Source organism: Sitodiplosis mosellana, unplaced genomic scaffold (assembly GCF_009176505.1).
Source record: "Sitodiplosis mosellana isolate CC-2019 unplaced genomic scaffold, AAFC_SMos_1.0 Smas_scaffold_6191, whole genome shotgun sequence".
In the NCBI taxonomy this organism is placed as follows: domain Eukaryota; kingdom Metazoa; phylum Arthropoda; class Insecta; order Diptera; family Cecidomyiidae; genus Sitodiplosis; species Sitodiplosis mosellana.
The window spans coordinates 4,168,034-4,187,178 of NW_022601432.1; the positions used below are offsets into that span (position 1 = coordinate 4,168,034).

Here is a 19,145-nt window from a genome sequence, read left to right on the forward strand (position 1 = left end):
GGTCGGTTGGGTTCTAATGGGACGTGTGCTCACACAGGCACACAAACACAAACATAAACGCTTACACGCATATTGAAATTCCACGAACTGATCACACCTACAACCATAGGCAATTCCAACGTGTATTTGGTTTGTGTACCTGTTTCATATCATGGAATCCATGAGACTGATCGAACACCACACCACGAACACACAACTATAAAACATACCTGTCAGACTATGTATGAAAAAATAGCTCAATACGGTGTTCGTTCACCATACACATAGGCACATAGTTTCAAATGGGAAAACTACAAATGCAATGACTATACTAAGGTAAATTCCGATACTCGTGTCTTTCACACCGTCAAACTACAATAGTACCTGGATGAAATGTTATGCGAATGTATTGTTTTCTTTGACTTGTAAACGTGTACCTGTGTGCGATCGCAACTGTACGCTTGTATACGTGTATCACATAGACACTTGTAGCCAAGAGGCGAATACAGTTTTAATGTTCAACTTACATCGTCATTTCCGTACACAAATCGCACTTGAATCGTGTGCGTCAAACTCTCTCGAAAAAAATATTCGTTTTTTTCTCTATTTTTTTTTTCATTTGGACCATTTTAATCATCCGATCTTGCAAATCAACGAAAATACAAAAAAAAAAACTTAACAGTGTTTTACGGACATTTTAGTTGATGTGAACTGAATCGGCCATCACTCGACTGATAAATTGGGCAGGGAATTCAAGGCAAAACCAAATACCTTGTCCAAGTGTAATTCAATTGAATTGAATGTGGAATGAAAATTCAATGTGCTGTAAATTATTTAGTGAAAAAGATTTTTGTCAAGGCCATTGTGGATAATATAGTTTTAAACAAACAAAAAATATTGGTGCTGAAAACACTGGTCCATTTGATGGGCACAAAATTGACATTATTCCCATTAGAAATATGCAGTTGTAATAACAAAAAGTAACAATAACAATACACCAAAATCGAATGCTCATTCCAAAGCACCAAACGACGTGCGTGAGTGTGTACTAGCAACAGTGTGCTGTTTTATTTTTCGTGTGTGTCTCTCTCTCTCTCCCATTGTGTGTGTGTGTTTAATATACACTTCGTCCATACACCTCAATTACCTCATACCACTACAATGCAACGAAGCGATTGAAACCTGAATTAAATCGGAGAAAATGAAATAAAATGGAAATAACAACGAAAAGGTAAAAAAAAATGAAGAAACGGCACGAATGAAGGTTTGTATTTCTGTGTGGTGTGGTGTGTGGTATGGTGTGTGAGTATGCTTCATTTACATGCAAAAACCCGAATGTATTCGTATGTTTCTCACTTTGTCGATTTGTGGCATATGAATGTGTGTGCGCCAACAAAGCAAAGCAATCGCCTTCTCATAGAGAGCTACTACACGTACCGAAAAAGGCAATCAAAGTAACGACTTGCGACATTTTTTTTCAAATTCATTTCTCTCTCTTGGTGTGTTCAATTTACTAGTGTTGTTTATTGCGCTCACCGTTGTGAATATAATAATTTTTCTTTATTTGTGTGGTTGAGAGTTGAGTAGAAGAAGACAGAAAGGAAAGAAAAAAAAAACGTTGTATCTGTCTCTCGGCACAGAGAGAACGGTTTCGTTGTGTGTCAGTTCTGTCGCGACATTCTGCAAATAAACTCAACTGAACGTTGTTGTTTTTCTTTTTCTTTTTTTATTATTTTACTTTAGTATTAGGTGAAGTGAATAATAACAAAACATTCGAGTATTTATTTTTTTTTTGTATTATTATTTGCTTGTTGTTCTTTCGCATGAGAATCGAGAAATTCCATGGCATCGAGTACGTAGAAAATCAATTAACTACCATATCAAATGTTCCGAACTGCGGAGGTGAAAAATTAACAAAAAAAATATGGCAAATCGATCAATCGGTGTAAACTAATGAAAGCCAATATATTTCTGATTTTCTCCATGGTTTTCTAATTTTCTCAACCATTTTTTCGGTCGTTTGTTAACAATCTTAAAATTCCATTAATTAACGAAACGAATTGATACTAACAGTGGACTTTGTTTAACGAAAACCGAAAAACAAAATTGAAAAAAAATATCGTCCAAACAAATTGGGATGAGTGATAAAAAAGCAAGTGCAACGGTTTGGCTTTTGTGAGATGTTCATTTCAAGAGACGAAACGAAACGAGAAAATTGAGTTGATAAGTGTTTTAAATGCAAAACAATTTGTGAATTGAAGGTTTTTCAAAAGCGTTACAGATAGGCTTAATTAGCTTAGCATTGGATACTTATTGAATGACACCCCGAGTGAGTATTACTCGCCGACTATGAGCAATCATAACGTGAGAATTTTTCAAACGTAATTTTCATTCGACTTCAAAAATATAATAATAACAACAGAGACAAATACACACACACACACACACACACACACACTCACGAACGCCACTGAATAGGATCCATTGATTGGGTCATAATACGCTCGTAAAAAAAGAACCTGCGAATTGCCAATAAAAATAAAAGAAAAAAGAATGTTTTGTGTTATTTAAGGCACAATTCTAATTGTCAAAAAAAAAACATTTTTTTCGTTGCTGTGCCGTGCATTTTCAATAGAATGTGATTGTGCCGAGATTTCTCTATCGTGCGCGCAAGAGAACTTTTTTTTCTTCGTTTTCTTAAATTCTTTCTTCACCTTCTCTCTACTCTTCAATGCGGTTGTGTCGCTTTTTTTTTCTCACTTCTCTTCAGTTCTTTTCATATATACATGGATTTTATTTAGCACATTGGCTTTATTTATTTTATTAACCGCATAGACTCAGACATTCAAATACGTTAGACGTAAAATGAAGTATTAAAAAAAACAGAGCCCAACAACAATGTAAATGGCAAATGAAAAATGTTGGCCTGAAATTATGTCGAATATCAAATGCAGAGAGATAGAGAGAGAGAGAGAGAGAGAGAGAGAGAGTGAGTGAGAGAGTAAGAGAAACTGAGAAAAAAGACAAGAACCGACAGAGAAATAATAACGGAGGCCGACGAGAAGAAGATGAAAAAAAATATTAATTAATATTAAACTTTGTTGCTGAAGAAAAGAAGCTGGAGTGCATCATCACACAGAGATGGAAAGAAAGAGAGAAAGAGAGAGAGAGAAGGGAAGAGATAGAGAAGAAGAGAGAGGGAGAGCGAGAGGAAACGGGATAGGGGGAGCACGTTTGAAGCATTCTTCCACTTTGAATCTGTGTGTATGCGCAACATGTTTAAACGTAAAACACGGAATGCGGCTGAATTTAAATGCTCATTGATTCCATCCACATTTTGAAATATGAATACGCAATTAAATTTGCATTAAGACAACCGTCGCACTGGTTGTCGTATCTGCGATTCACATCGCATTTGTAAGCTGAATTAAAAAAAAACTCAAGCACAGGTGCCAAAAACAAATTTGAACTAGAAAACAGAACAGATTTCAACTTCCGAAAATAAATGTCTTCTAAGAAACAGACATGTCCCAAAAAAAGTTACGGTTTCAATGGAGAAAAAGAGAAAAAAAACACTAATTTCTTTTATAAAATGTGATCTTTCAAAGCTAATTGTTGTAAATCCAGAAATTCTCTCACCAATTATACACGAAAATCATTTTAAATCTGAAATTCATCTCTGTGGCCAAGTAGAGATGTTATTCTTGGAAAATTTGGTACATTCATGGCGCGAAAAAAAGACACATACAATAATAATTTGTAAATAAGAACGGAAAAGCTGTTCCATGGCAATGATAATCTGCATTAATTACTTTGATCTGCCGATGGACAAGCCAACCAGAATGAGATTGATGCTTAGTTTTCTTTTTGCGCTAAAAGAAAAAGCGGCCGCTGACTAGATTCAAAAGTGAAGCGAACATCCTCTCAGCGAAACAGTAAAGCAGCAAAATAAAAAACGAACACACATTTCGTGAATGATTGCCCACAAAAAGCCGAGTAAACGCTGGCCGTGCAAACGAAACGGTTTATTTTCGGGAAAATCAACACATGATGGAACACAAACACAGCCTATTACAAGCCAATAGCGGCAAATATATAATATATGAATCAAGCTATCGCTCAGGCAGCAACTTAAGCGAAATATGTGGAGTAAATTTTGCATTTCATGTGTCATGAATTTTCTTCTTTCACCTGAATTTGGTCCATGCTCTCTCGTTCGCTTGGTTTGTGTTTGTTCGAGTGTGTGTGTGTGTGTGTGTTGTGTGCGATTGATTCAATCGCTCAAGAGATTGTATGCGTATTCAATTTTTTTTATTGCTTCTTCTTCATCGTCGTTTTTTTTTTCTTCTTCTATGAATGGAGAAGAGAACGTGTAGTGCACGCACCCAATTGTTGTTTCTTCTCACTTATCTAATTAGTTGCTTCAAACATTCCGACGATTATACATTCATAATGCACCCAAGTCTTACAATTGATTCATTCACAAAGTGGTGCTAAAAAATAAAATTAACCGAAGAAGCGAAAAAAAGTTTTTTAAAAAAAGGCAGTAATCGCTGGCAAAGTCTTATCTCTCTGGTCTTTCGGTTAAACCGTGTCGGATTGCTGTTGCACAGGGCAAATGTTTTGCATAAGCAATTAGGAGATAGTGTGTTGTGTTGTTGTTGTTGTTTTTTTTTCGTTCGGTGTCGCACATAGCTGGATTTCAACGAATGTGTGTAATGAGTGTTGCCAATCGCCAAGTGATCATATGTGAAAAGAAATAGACGAGAGCGACGAAAAAAAAATAAGAGTCAAGCGACTAACCAAACACAGTGATCTCACTCGCAAAATAACATTTCCCATTCAAATATCCCAATATTCGTCGAGAGTTATGTGGCATATTCAATAACATTGGTATGGCCGTTGCTTCATCTGTTGTGCTTCGTTTCGAAATGTTGTCGGATTGGATTCGTTTATTTTACGTTCTCCTTTTCATTGCTCGCGCTAAACCAAACGGTGCTAAGTGCTGTGTGTATGTGAGATAGAGAGTTGTGTGTATTTGTAACCGTGGTTGCTGTTCGTTGTCGAATCAATTTGAACTGTGCCGTGCTTGCACACCTTCCACCATCGCTATCTATGTAGATGATGTGAATAAATGCGATGTGGACAACATTCCAATCGGCACCTGTCTCTGTCAAACACATTGAAGTCGTGCGCGCATTTAAATTCACATTGGTACAAGTGACATTTTCGATGACTCTCCTTGCGCGTGATTCTATTCGTGTGTGTGTGTGTGTTCAAATGTTTAAATACACTGTTTTTGTTGTCATTTATATATGGGTCGCATGAATGCGGTTAACCATCAACAGCCGAAAAAAAATAAACAACAACAACAATCGCTACATTCCCGAAAATACAAACAGAAGTATTATGCACAGTACGCGCCTGAAAATATTTCTATAGAGAGAAATCTCGGTATAGAGGAGAGAAAAAAAAGCCACGGCAAAACCATCAAAACAATTCAGAAAACAAAAATCAAACAACAACGTGGTACATCCGCCAAATAACAATATCGTGAATTGTTTTGCTCTGAGTGCCCTTTTTTTCCACATCGTCGCCGTAGTCGTAGTCATCGTCGACATCGATGGTTTTTTTTTCGAATTTTATGTGTCCATAAATAATAATAATATTCCGCACGTCTATGCGCCGATTATTAAGTTGTTAAATGAGAAAATAAGTATTCTATTGCAACACACATATTATTCTGCATACTTTCACGGTAATGCCATCGAAAGTTAGGCCGTGTGGATTTTCATTTGGCAGGCAACAAACTGTTTGGTACAAACAGCAATGATTATGACGATGACGACGATCCAAAATTGTTTGCTGATTTCAATCATAATAATTTTTGCTCCGTACCACAAGAGAAATTGCATTTGCATTTCTTGCCGCGGAAAATTCTGGAATTCAATATACCCGAACGAAAACGTACGGTTACTCTTGTTGCTGTCTTGTTCAATGGGCTTGGGCGAGATACTCTCTCGCGCGCACATATAGCGAGTTGTGGTCGTTGCAGTTAGCACCGCTATTCCGCGAGGTTTTTGTGCGGCCGTCTGTGTGTGTGTGTGTGCCATCATCAGCCAACTGATGCGCGCGCGCCCGCACTCTTCATCATATATTGTGGAAGAAAGATTTATATTTTTTTTCGATATTAAGACGAATGAAATGGACGAAAAATGAAGAATAAGAAGAAATATGGTCAAGAAAAGACTCACGCACACCATTATGTGATGAAAGAGAGCGAGTAATCAGTCGACCATTCCATAACATTATACTGTCCATGTGATATACCTTATTACTCGTAGTACATTTGTTGTTGTTGTTGTTTGCTATGTTCACCGTACTTCAAGTCGCATTCATCGTTAATAACACTCATTTCTGCAGATTCGTTGGCATTGCATTGATTTTACTGCTGTTGCCGTTCGTTCAGTGGTGCTGCAGTTGCTGCTGCTGCTGCTGCTGATGTTGTTGTTGTTGTTATTACTGCTGGATGATGTTGTTGGTCTAGCCGTTGCAATTGCTATTATTGGCAAAGCTGCATGCTTTCGACGGTTAACGAATGAGAAAAGAAGAGAGAAATAAATACCATACCGATTTTCATTATACCTGCCCGACTCTCCGACTCTCTCATTCGATTCTCGCACATTGCTCGGCCAATATGAGTGCATACTCATAATAGCGCATATTTATTAAGTGGAAATGCATTTATAGACCGTCTATTTTTATATATATATATATGCTGGTATGTCTTTTTGGTTTGGCTGTCGGTTACAAAACCGCACCCTTACCTTGCACAATTCCATGTCAGCCAGTCTTAGCGATTCGCGTGCTTGTGCATATGTCACTCTATGTTTTTGTTGCTGTTTTTCTATCGTTTTTTTTTCGTTCAGTTGAAATACCAGAAGCCAACAAAAATTCCAAACACACACGATTTGAGATCTATTTGTCATCGATTTATCGATTCTCATGGACGAGTGTGTTTTTTAAACCGATATTTAGTTGATTCGTTAGAGAGTAATTCAAGCGTTTGAAATGTGCTTTTTTTGTTTTTACTACGACAAAAACCGCAGAAGAAGAAGTAGGGAATAAAATGAGCAACGCGAGTGAACAAGCCAGCAGCTTAGTGTGCCTAAACATCGAAAAGTCATTAAACAGAGTGCAATTAGTGAACGTGACGTATAATTTGAGTATTCAAATTGTTTTGAACACACAAAAAAAATTGTGGGCCGTAATGCTAGGTGATCAAATCGTTTGTCGACAATGTATAAATTAAACTCTGACAACAAGTCAGACACAATCGAAAATTCAAAATTAAACGTTTTCTTTTTGATTGTTGATCTTTTTCTCTCCCTCCGTTCTCTCCCTCTCCCTCGGTCTCTTTCATCGTTGTGCCGTGCAGTGGTGCGTTTTTTCTTCACTTCTGCGTGAACGATTTGGGTTAACATTTAAATAAAATCAATTGTTCCAAAAAAAAAAAATTCCAATCTTACATCAATCGAATGCATAAACATTATGTGTGTTTCACGTTTTCAGTGAGAGCGACAGCGAATGCATCGAATATTGAGTAGCCGAAAACGTGATTAAACGAAAGCGTACAATTTGGCGTGTGTTCAAACAACGATGTGCGTGCGCAGTGGTTTCTTTCGTGGTGCGTGAGCTTTCTTCGTGTGTTTTTTTTTCTTCGTTTCGTTTCGTTTCGTTTCCTTCTCTTGAAATATTCCATGTCCAAACCAATGAAACAGCATCGAAGGCAATACACGAAAGAAACGCCACAAAACTGATGAGAAAGCGTTGATGAATTCATCCATATGATGGTTGCCACTTCCTTTGCGCATTCGATTTTAGTGCCCGATCAATCTACAGTCAAAAGATGATGTGTTTTATATCGTTGATAAGACATTTAAAATGTTGTGACTGTACGCGAGACAAGAACTTCTTCTTCTTCTCTTCATGTTTCCGTAAGTCACATGGTTGTGGTGCGATGTGCGCACATAGAAAATAACAGCACAGAGAGAGAGAAAAAAAAACCACGAACGAACGCACACACCGCTGAACGCCCGATACGCATACACAACGAGATAAAGAGAGAGAGAGAGAGAGAGAGATACTCGACTCAACTCAATTCCATGCTCCTTCTGTTATTTTTGTATCTTACTTCATTAATCAAACGCTCAACACCTATATCGTTTGCCACACCTAGAGTGAAAAGCCGATTGTGAACAGGGAACGGATGCGCGCGCGACTAAATGAATAACAAAAAGAAGAAGAATAGTAGCGACGACGACGACGACGATGAAGAAGGCATAAATAGACGTTGGTTGAAAAGCAACGCAATTTACTCATACGTTAAAACGATCGAATAAAATCAGTTGATTTGCCAATTTGCGCAAGATCTTCGACGCAAAAATAATAGTTTCCGAAGAAACTAGAAAAAAAGAAGAAGCGAAGAAGCAAAAGTTAACACACACACTCTACTCATTTCGTTTGATTTTCTTCAGCGTGCAATCAATTAATACCATTATCTTTGTTTTGCTTTTGTGTTGTTGGCCGCCTTCCGTTCAAGTAGTTTAATAACATAGATTTTCACCGTCAATTTGTTTTCTTTTTCTTGCTTCTTTTTAATCATATCCCCATATTTCTTCTCTCTATCTCTCTCCATTGCAGCAGTGATTGTAAAAACGTTTTGTGGCTGATCGATGATGTGTTGGAGTGCAATCAAATGTTCTATTTAATTGGAAGTGAATTTGTTAATTGTGATTAGATCAAATTGGAAGTGAATACATTTGAAGTGTTGAACCGATCCAAAAAAAAAAACGAAACAGAAGAAGAAAAAAACACCAAAAACAATTTTAGTTTTTTTTTCGTGTGGGAAATTTGGAAAAAAAAATTTTCTCGTGCGCGATAAGAAGATAAGTGAAGATGCCTTTCCATCCAAATCGAACCGATGCCGGAACGGCAAACGGTAGCAGTAGCGGTAATTACTCAGGTGATGATCGTGATTTGCGCAGCACTGGCACCGGCCAATACGATCGATATGACAATGATTTAATGGACAAACCAATTTATTTGCTCGAGCATTTGGCCACGTTCACGGTGAACCAAGAATCGGGCATTTTATATCCGGCCGATGGCATGCGACGCCTACTTCAATTAGAAAAATCAACGGGCATTTGGTCACAAAAAATGAAACTATGCTTAGATCGACAATGGATCTTAATCATGGACTATGAAACTGGGGTAAGTACGATTCGGTTTCCTATGCATAAATTGCATTCGATGCGACAACAATCCCGTTTCTCACAGACACATGCGGTTTTTTGCTCCATTTTTTTTTCACTCATTTCATTCATATTTACAGAATATAATTGAACGTTTTCCGGCCTCATTGATCAAAGAGCCCACCGCTTTCACCAGCAATGGACCCACAGAATTATATAATAATATACTCGTATTCATTGTGGACGGTGGAACTGGTTCTCGTTCCGAAATGCACATATTTCAGGTAAATATCGCATAATTGACTAATATGACCGTCGTGAGTCGCCCATTTCAGAAAGAAGAAAAAAAGAAAATAAAACACATTTCAACTAACTTTTTACGCATCCCATTACAAATGAATATCAAGCATTTTTCAATGCGGTTTGTTTTTTTCGTCGTCGTCGTCGTCATATAATTGTAACGTTTGCCATTTTCAATGTGCGGCAAGAAAGACGGAGCGACAGACAGGCCAGAAAGAAAAACATCAAACCGGACCAACGACCAACTGAATTGGAAAACCGGAAAAATAGAAAACATATAGACGATAAACACTGGTGTTTGTTCAATTTGGTTTAGTTCGGTTTATTTGGTCGCACGCTTTATCTGTCTTGTTCATATTTCTCCATTTCCTTATCATGTTTCTATTTTTTCCTTTGCCTTTTTCCGATCTTGTTTCTTCTGTGTTACGACAACGATTTTATAAATACGTTTCTTTTTTTCGTTTGGTTTCATTTTAATTCTATTTTTCTCTTCATTTCAACCTGGGGCGGTTTTAGTGTCAAAGCATTTCAGCTATACATTTAGTTGAGGATTTGAAGCAATTACGCGATGGCAAATCAATCACAGAACATCACGATGTAATGCATCATCAATCACAATCGTATGGAAAGTCACAGTCAGGCCGTGAACGTCACCATTCGAATGTTGATGGCAATGTTGCTGGTTACAGTAATCGCGGTAAGTAAACGATTTGTGTGTTACACGCAGAGAAGAACAACAACAACAACAACGACGACGAGCAGAAAAAAGCCGATTTGCACGCGGCAGCCAATAAATAATAGCATTTGTGATTGTCAATGTTGACCAAGTGTCATGCAATCCAAATCGGTGCTGCGGAAGACTCATACTTTGTTGTTGTTGTGCTTTCAATTAAATACGATTAATTTCAACTCTTCAAAACAACACACGAATAAATAAATAAATAAATGATCATTCATTTGCAGATAATGACACCGATTCGGAGCTGGGAATGTGTGGCGGTGGAAATGGTGGAGGCATCAACGACGACACCAGCTCAACATCAAGCGAAAAATATGAACGAGACGTTGTCGTTCTGAATCATTGCTTCGATGACATTGAAAAGTTTATTGCCCGATTGCAACATGCAGCGGCCGCATCACGAGAACTAGAGCGCCGCAGACGCAATCGCAAATCGAAAAAGAAAGATCCGGGCGAAGGTTTGCTAACATTGCGTACAAAACCGCCACATGAAAAGGAATTTATCGATATTTTTGCCAAATTTAAATTATCATTCAATTTATTGGCCAAACTAAAAGCACACATTCATGATCCAAATGCGCCCGAACTAGTACATTTTCTATTCACACCATTAGCACTTATTGTCGATGCATCACACGATACATATTATGATCCAAATCTACCGGCTCGTGTGATAAATCCGCTGTTGACACGCGAAGCAATCAATTTGCTAATTAATTGTGTGACAAGCAAAGAGACGGAACTATGGCGTTCGCTGGGCGATGCATGGTCCATTCCACGTGATCAATGGAAAAATGGACAAGGCATGGTTATGTATCATCCGGTATTTTTTGATGGTTGGTCACCCGAATACCCGGTCATCGATGAGCTTGAAGCTCATGCCGGCACACCGTCACCACAAAATGATGCACCAAATCCAACACAATCGTCAGTTAGTATTCACCATAAGGTAATTAGAATCCAATTAACACCATCGCTTTTTTCTACCCTTTTTTTCTACTTCACTCATATTCAGGTCACATCAATAAATCATTATTATATTTAGAGGACGTAGAAAACGAAACAAACATGTGATCATACGTCATTTGAATAGATTTTCCATGCATTTTTGATAAGAAGAAAAAATAATTCGCTTGATGCGGGTAACTAAATTACTGTTTACTCTTTCAATTTGTAGCTCATCAAACAAAATAGTAATCCATCAGCGAATGCAATCAAAAGACGAATGGAACAGCAACAGCAAATGTATTCCATTGATTACGATTATGATATGCAACCGTCATCTGGTCATCATGCTGGTGGTGGTGGTCCTGGTGGTGGTGTCGGTGTCGGTGGCGGTGGTGCACCACATAGTCCGGCAATGCGAGATTTTAGTGCACGCAGTGACATCTCAATCGATTCGATCGAACGAAATGGCGGTTTAACCGATGTCACCGTAACCAATCCAAACGAATCAATGGTCCCGAATTCGTCGGCCTGGATCGAGAGTTTGGCCGCTCGTGGTGCAAAAATTGTGCAAGTAACATATCCACGCACCGCAAACAATGACAAAGAATTGACCGTGTCACGCGGTGAATATTTGGAAATTTTGGACGACACACGAAAATGGTGGAAAGCCCGAAATGTTCGCGGCCAAATGGCGCACGTGCCACACACAATTGTGACACCATTCAATTTCACCGGTGGCAGCAATATTGCGGCGAATAATTCAAATGCGGCCAGTGGCAGTGCTGTACCTGATTCGAATACAAATGACGCATTTGCCGGGAAAAAGATAAGTCGTGCGGTAGCTAACGTAAGTTGAATAAAATTGAAATGTTTTCTGATTCGAATACCGAAAATTTCCAAACGATTCTTACATTTGATTCGTTTTCAGGATGCGGTTTTAGATCGTTACACACAGTATGGCAACGAAAATAATCAACAGCAGCAGCAACAACAACAACAACAGCAAACGCATACGGCTCAGGCCGACTGGGTTCGTAACAAGCACATAGGTAAGAAAGGCGAATTTCGGTATTTTTAAGCGCAACAAACTCCAACAACAACAATACGGCAAATTTCCATGAAGAGAAATGCAAAAAAAAAATCAATAAAATAAAACCGACTAGCTAGATTGATATGTTGATGCACTTTTAAATTATAACACTTGCACCATCGCATTAAGCACAAAATACACACACACACACACACATTCCACACTCAGCGAACCCCCCCCCCAAAAAAAAAAACGAATCATATTTTGTTCCGCTGTCATCAAAGCAAGAAAAGTTTTTTTTTTTTTTGTACTGTGTTTTTTTGTCGTTTTAAATTTGGATTTTTGTAACCAATTTAAATGTAATGTATATTCATGTTGTTTACTTGTTCCAATTTTTGCGCAATATTTATTCGTCCGACGAAAAATAAAAAAATTCATACCGTTTTGCTGCAAAAATATTGTGTAGAAAGTGTGTCGATCAGAACCATTTGTCATAAATTAAAATGTGTTTTTTGTGTTTTTGTTTGTTTTGTGTACGATTATAACTATTATCATTATTATTATTTTTTGGTTCGGACAAAGTTTTTCATGTGTCTGCTTACAGTCGATTAAATCCGAGCAGTTTATATCCATTTGATTTAGAATAACCGTTTATTTTTTTTTTGTTCGCTTGACAAATTGAATGAAAATGGACAATAGAAAAAGTGAAAAGAAAAAAAAATTGACATTGACATTTTAGAACAGAAATGAACTAATGTAGCCGTAAGAAATTCAGATGTATTTAAAGAGAAAAAAAATCGCATGCTTTATGATTAGAAATATTCAAAACGAATGCAATAGAGGAAGATAAAAGAAAAAAAGTCGCTTTGAACTTTGCTATGAATCGCAAGCTGCGATCAAAGTTCGTACCAAATTACACTCAATACAATTGTTGGTGTTGAGAGTTGCTTAAGGTCATTTGCTTGTAATATTCAAAATGAGGTCATTCCAAATCCGTTTTCGAATTATTATCATTTATTTTTTCGTTCGAAACGGCAGCTTTTGACTCAAAATGGTAGTGCAACAAAGTAGTAGCCCGAATGATGCAGTTTTTCCTTTGGGAATAGATTTAATTACAATAATTACATAATTTTCTGTCCTATGACAACAAATACAACGAACATATAGGAGTATATTTAATATTATTTAGGAGACCGAAATAAAAAACCCAACTGTACGATTAATGCAGGCTATTTTGTATTGTGTAAAATTCATTTCGAGAGGGCAATCGAGTAAAAGAAGAAACAAAACTATGAAAGTTGCTTTGGCGTCTTTGTCAATTGAAATTTAAGTTTGCGCACGCAGCGCACAGACAATCGAGAAAAACAAAATTATGCATGATTTATATTCGCTTCGGTGTGCATGTGTGGAAATTGTTTAGAAGTGTGCCTTCATATTGTCAATTCGTTGTTTATCGAAATTCTATGTACGTTTTACATTGAACGTCGACAAAAAAAATATCATAATAATATATTGTAGAAATATACATATATATATATATATATATATATACATATCAAGTTTATATCAGTATGATGATGATGACAAAAAAGAAGAAGACGAAACAATCCTCCCATGTTCCCTTCCCAAAAACACACAAACCCACATATCAAACAATATATCGTCTTTTTTCGTATAATTACACTAATCACACACAATCGTGCATCGTAATACTCATTCCAAATATACGCTAAATGATAATTCCATATTTAAATTCATTCAGCGCAAAAATTAGCAGTTTACATCGTATTTGACGTAAATCAATTTGTAACTAAAATGAGAAAAAATATTCTAAAATGCATTTTGAGAACAAGCAAAATGGAGATGGAAAAAAAAATCGATGAATTTATTTTTCTTCTTCCATTCAAAACAATACAACGAATATATTCCCTCATTCAAACTCATTTACTCATGGATTCGAATTAACACAATCAATTTTTTTTCTCTTCTTTAAATGTAAATCTTGAACAAGAAACAATAACATCTAAATTAGTTGACACAAATATGCTATTTTTTGTCAACAGACGTCATCTGCTAGTTTTACCTACGTAGTATATAATAAAATTGCAACAAGAAACAGAAAAAGAAAAAAAAACAGATTAAAAGCTCAACAGTTCTGGCTATTTCAAGGATTTATAAATAATGTTTGTATATACAAATTGAAAAATATATATATTTAAAAATGATTAAAACCAACAACAAAAATGGCTGTTCTTTTTGAAAACAAATCAAGTAATCAATATTAAATGGCTGCTAGATTAGACATTATTCTCGAGATTTTCCATAAATTTTGTCCAATTCCAAAAATTAGATATTAATTTCAATTTGTTGTTATTTTATCTTTGTTGTGATTGAGTTCTTTGCCCAAGTAAGTATATCGACAATTGGCCGGATTTTGATTTTTCAGCTTGGTAGACCAAATTGTTTGCAGTATTTTGTATATGTGTTTGGTTGTTGTTGTTGTGTTTTTTTTTTTTTTTGGCAAAATCCACATCATTTTTGTGTGTCACCGTTTGTTCTGGGTTTTGTGTTCCGTTTGTTTTCTCTTTTTTTTTTTATTTCGTTTTCAATAGTGTGCCGATTTGTATTTTAACCACCATATCATTTGTTTGCTTTGGTTGATCTCACTTGTTTGCAGTCCCATCTATATGACGTATGTGTAGTCGTTTTTTTTTTAAATTCTTCATTGTTGTTACTGTGGTTATTGTTGCTTTATTTTTACCATCGCGTAAGTACTGAATAAGTTTAATTTTATTGTCTCGATTTGTTTTTAATATGTTATTTGGTATTTTTGTTGAAAGTAAATTTCATTTCATCGATTAATATTGGTAGAATAAACACATAGTTATGGCGTCGTTACATTTCGTCTATAAAATGCATTCGCCAAAAAAGCAAGAGTTGTTGAAAACAGTCATAAATTTTGATATCTTACTTTCGTACTAACTGAAATTGTCGATTCCATTTGTTTGCCCCATGCACACACACACAAACACGGGTTCGATAACGTTTTTGGACCGAAATAGATAAGAAGCAGCAACAGTATGCCGATATCGCGGTGATACCAAAACCGCCACCATTCCTTGCCGATTTAACCAAACAGGACAAACAAAACAACAATGTTCAGAATCAAATTGCGACCGTTCAAACAACAGCCACAGTGCACGTGAACAAACACAATTCAGGTATAACTTTAAAACGCATTTAGTGGAAATGGAAATCGATGTCATTTTATGATCATCTTTTTCACGTTTCTTGAGACGCAAAACGCTTCATTGTAATTTGTTTCCGTTTCTTTTTTTTTTTTTTTTTTTCTTCCACTCAGTTCAAGATAATGAACGGACTAAAATATCGAACAAAGCAAAAGATGCGACAACACTTAACTCGATCAGCAGCGATAATCGTGAAAATATGAACGATGAACTAGCAAAAGTATTGAAATTGTATCGTGAAAAGAGCCACAATTGGGATATTCATAAAACGCCGGAGATTTTCATTCAGCCAACATCATCGCCGGCCAATGTGAAACAATGGCTCAAAGCAAAAGGCTTTTCCGAATATGTTGTCACGAAATTTGGCTACTTGAATGGCCATGAACTCTTTTCACTGGATCGCGATACGCTCGAAGATCACTGTGGCATCGACGAAGGCCGTCGCCTACTTTCCCAAATCACCGTTCAACGCAATGTGTCTGGCGTAAGTTTGAATCCACCTCGATTTTCTATCAATTTAGTTGAGTTTCTTTTCGAATTTGATTGCTAACTTAATTTGGTTTTAAATCATTTCCTTTTTCAACAGTACAAGACAACGAGAACTTCAGAGCTTTTAGCGTGTCTGGCCAAAGCACGAAAACGAATCGATGAACACTGAAATGCATCATTTTCCAAACGAGTATACACACACACACCGGATATTGCTCATGAGAAATCGAGAGTGCTCAACAAAACAAAACATACCATAGCCATAGCCATAGCCATACGGTGCTAAAAGTGATACAACCACATATAAACATTACTATGAATCTTATATGGGTTTTATTTTCATCTCTCAGCAGATAGTTGAGGGGTATAAAATAAATCGGCCGAATCGCCTTAATCCATACCGAACTAGCATTTTAAGCATAAACGAAGAAAAATACAGAACAAATTTTTTTTGACAGTTGATTGATACAATAAATATTGGAACCAACATTTTATAGTAAACAATTTCTTTTCGATCGTTTGTTTATTTATTTGATTGGAATTTTGACGAATCGACACAGATTTTTGATGGTAATTGAGTACACGCCTTTTAAAATGTTTAAAATTGGAAGGAAAACAGCAAGATATGCATTGTACGTGTCTCCATAGAAATTGTGTTGTCCTTCATGTTTTTCGTTCAAAATGCAAATCAAAAGTGGAAAAGCATTCGAAATCGATTGGATCTAGAACTAAATTAAGTAATTGTCAAATGGCGAATCTAATTGTTTTAGATTTTTCAATTGAAATACTATATCAAAATCGATTAGTTTGAGCTTATATCTCAACGACCATTCAATATTGTCGCGTAGGTTTAGATCGTCATTGCATTCACAATTGGATTTTGCACGAAAATGTTTTGGTTGCTGTGTTTATTCCTGAATACGCTGATGTATTCATCGGTGATGGGATCAGTTGAAATTGAATTTTCGAAAGAAAAAACAAAGTTCGATTCATTGTTCACCTCACTCATTTGCAGCGAAGCAATTTTCTGGTGCATCTCCAAGGATTGTCGGTGGAAATTGGGTCAATATAACAAAGTATCCATATACAGCTTCAACATATGTATATTATCGTGATAGTGAAAGTTCTGTTAAAGAATATTTTTGTGCTGCCGCATTCATCGGCAAGGAGTGGCTTCTAAGTGCAGCCCACTGTTTTGAGTATTTCGCAAACCAATTACGTGAAAATCAAACCGTACAAATACAAATATAGTTTCTAAATAAAGTTTTCCAGACATAGGAGTCATATTTGCTTAGGCTGGTTCCACAGAAATTCTGATAGGCAGCGGAACGTATGCATTCCTCGAACCAGCTATTAAACATCCAAAATATGATTCAGAAACTTACGATTATGATTTTGCACTTCTAAAACTTAAGCGAAAATTGGATTATTCTGGGACAATAAATTACATTGATTTGCCACTTGAAGATGAAAAAATCAAACCGGCTGATACTTGTTGGGTAGTCGGATGGGGTATGAATCTCCCTTTCAATTCCAAAAGTGTACAACAAATTACATAACCAAAACAAAACCAATTGTTTTTTGTTGTTAGAAATGGTTTCAACCAATATAGACCCAGAAGAAGAATTCCTTCATGAGCTTGAAGTGCCAATACTTGAACACGAATGATATGTGCCGGTTATAAGAACGAAGGAAAATGTAACAGGCACATGTGGAGGTGATAGCGGTGGGCCATTAATTTGCCATGACAAGCTGTTTGGCATCTCATCATTTAGAAAGCACAGCAGTGTGGAGGAGTGTGGTGAATATCCAGATGTTTATTCTTATAGAATATACGATCCGTTCTTAAATGGATTGAAAATGAAACTGGAATAAAACCGAGAACAAAATCACGGCAAAAATAGATATCAATTCGATTAAAGTTCTTGTCGGAAATGATTAATTGAAATATTGCTGTAAATATAAGATCTACGATGTTTTTGTGGCTTTTTTGACCAAATCCTCTTCAAAAAATAAATAAAAGTTGTTGGTGCAGTATCGAAATGGTTTCTTCTGCACTAGTACGCAACGATTTAAGCTGTGGACAAATATACTTTAATATAAACCAAGGAAATTTTTCAATTTCATTTTGGCTTTATTGTTGACAAAGTTTTTTTTTGAATATTTTCATCTGAACGCGTTTGTCGAAATTCAAGTATAATTTCTTCTAGTTCAAAATTTGGAAATCAAACTTCTCGAACAAAACATCGGATTTTGAACTGAATTTTTGCTTTTTGGTTAGACATAGTCCCAATTCATTTTAATTGTGCACAACATAAAAGTTTCTTTTGACAAAAGTATCGTACTATAACGCATATTCAAGACACCTCTCGTGCAAACTGATCATAAAATTGTTATTATTGTTTATTTCCCTCATGAGTTTATTCCCGTTTTCTCTTTGATCCATTTACGAACTTTTTTAACACGCCCATAAACATCTGGATGTCTGCCACATTCTTTGTTTTCCTTACCAAACGAAAGAATGCCAAACAGCTTATTATGACAAATTAATGGCCCACCAGCATCACCATTGCATTGGCCCTTCGATTGGTTATCATGGCCGGCACAAATCATATTTTCCGTCCATTGGTCTTTATAAATTTTATTACAAAATGAATTATCATAAATTTGCACCAAAAGTTTATGAAGCAAATCTGTTTGAGCTATGTTGCCGTAGTGAATGGTTTTTACTTGTCTGCTGTCTCCATATAAAGCTCCTACAAATACCAACAAAATCATATTGTTTTGCTTATTTCAAGGTATTTTACTGAATAAATTTTGAATTTTTTTTACCCCATCCAACCAGCCAACATAGATCGCCCGGATTGATTTTATCGTCATGATTGGCTAATTCAACTTTCTTAATTTTATCGGAAAAAGTCAGTCGTTGCTCGAGCTTTAGAAGTGCAAAGTCATTATCAAAAGTGGCTCGATTGAATTGTGGATGTTTTTCTACATATTCGTAGAATGAATACATCGCGTTGTCTACCACAGTCGCGCTGGCACCAGCTTGAACAAATGCGGCCCCTCGAAATGCAATACTGTAATGGAAAACTATTTTTTATGTACTGTTTGATAGTTATTTTCCAAAGATAGAGGTGTCAACGAACAACATT

At 36.3% G+C, this 19,145-nt stretch overlaps 2 protein-coding genes across 16 annotated transcripts; one reads left to right on the top strand and one right to left on the bottom strand.

Annotated features, from left to right (window-relative positions):
- The first annotated feature begins 457 nt into the window (after positions 1 to 457).
- On the top strand, positions 458 to 16,494 carry LOC129576738 (epidermal growth factor receptor kinase substrate 8-like protein 2). 15 transcript variants are annotated; one of them, XM_055462285.1, is made up of 10 exons: positions 458 to 1,210; positions 8,683 to 9,255; positions 9,377 to 9,520; positions 10,053 to 10,233; positions 10,500 to 11,224; positions 11,453 to 12,070; positions 12,152 to 12,272; positions 15,316 to 15,474; positions 15,615 to 15,985; positions 16,088 to 16,494. In XM_055462285.1, exons 2-10 carry the CDS (start codon positions 8,938 to 8,940, stop codon positions 16,157 to 16,159), a joined length of 2,709 nt encoding a protein of 902 aa, XP_055318260.1. In that variant the 5' UTR covers positions 458 to 1,210; positions 8,683 to 8,937; the 3' UTR covers positions 16,160 to 16,494. The 15 variants fall into 15 exon arrangements, with proteins under 15 accessions (XP_055318260.1, XP_055318262.1, XP_055318255.1 ...); XM_055462287.1 differs by having other exon boundaries at positions 496 to 761; XM_055462280.1 differs by having other exon boundaries at positions 515 to 1,210; positions 8,686 to 9,255.
- Positions 16,495 to 17,923: 1,429 nt separating this feature from the next.
- Positions 17,924 to 19,145, bottom strand: LOC129576746 (trypsin-2-like). The gene is made up of 2 exons (XM_055462313.1): positions 18,823 to 19,145; positions 17,924 to 18,746 (listed from the first exon to the last, which is right to left on the bottom strand). The coding sequence occupies exons 1-2, from the start codon at positions 19,004 to 19,006 to the stop codon at positions 18,403 to 18,405; spliced, it is 528 nt and encodes a 175-aa protein (XP_055318288.1). The 5' UTR covers positions 19,007 to 19,145; the 3' UTR covers positions 17,924 to 18,402.

Bases quoted from the DNA above. Each gene is read 5' to 3' on its own strand.
- LOC129576738 (XM_055462285.1), top strand. From the start codon at position 8,938: ATGCCTTTCCATCCAAATCGAACCGATGCCGGAACGGCAAACGGTAGC. The intron at 9,521-10,052 runs GTAAATATCGCA...GGGCGGTTTTAG, and splicing joins CCGAAATGCACATATTTCAG to TGTCAAAGCATTTCAGCTAT. The intron at 12,273-15,315 runs GTAAGAAAGGCG...GGACCGAAATAG, and splicing joins GGTTCGTAACAAGCACATAG to ATAAGAAGCAGCAACAGTAT.
- LOC129576746 (XM_055462313.1), bottom strand. From the start codon at position 19,006: ATGTATTCATTCTACGAATATGTAGAAAAACATCCACAATTCAATCGA. The intron at 18,747-18,822 runs GTAAAAAAAATT...TGGTATTTGTAG, and splicing joins ATGTTGGCTGGTTGGATGGG to GAGCTTTATATGGAGACAGC.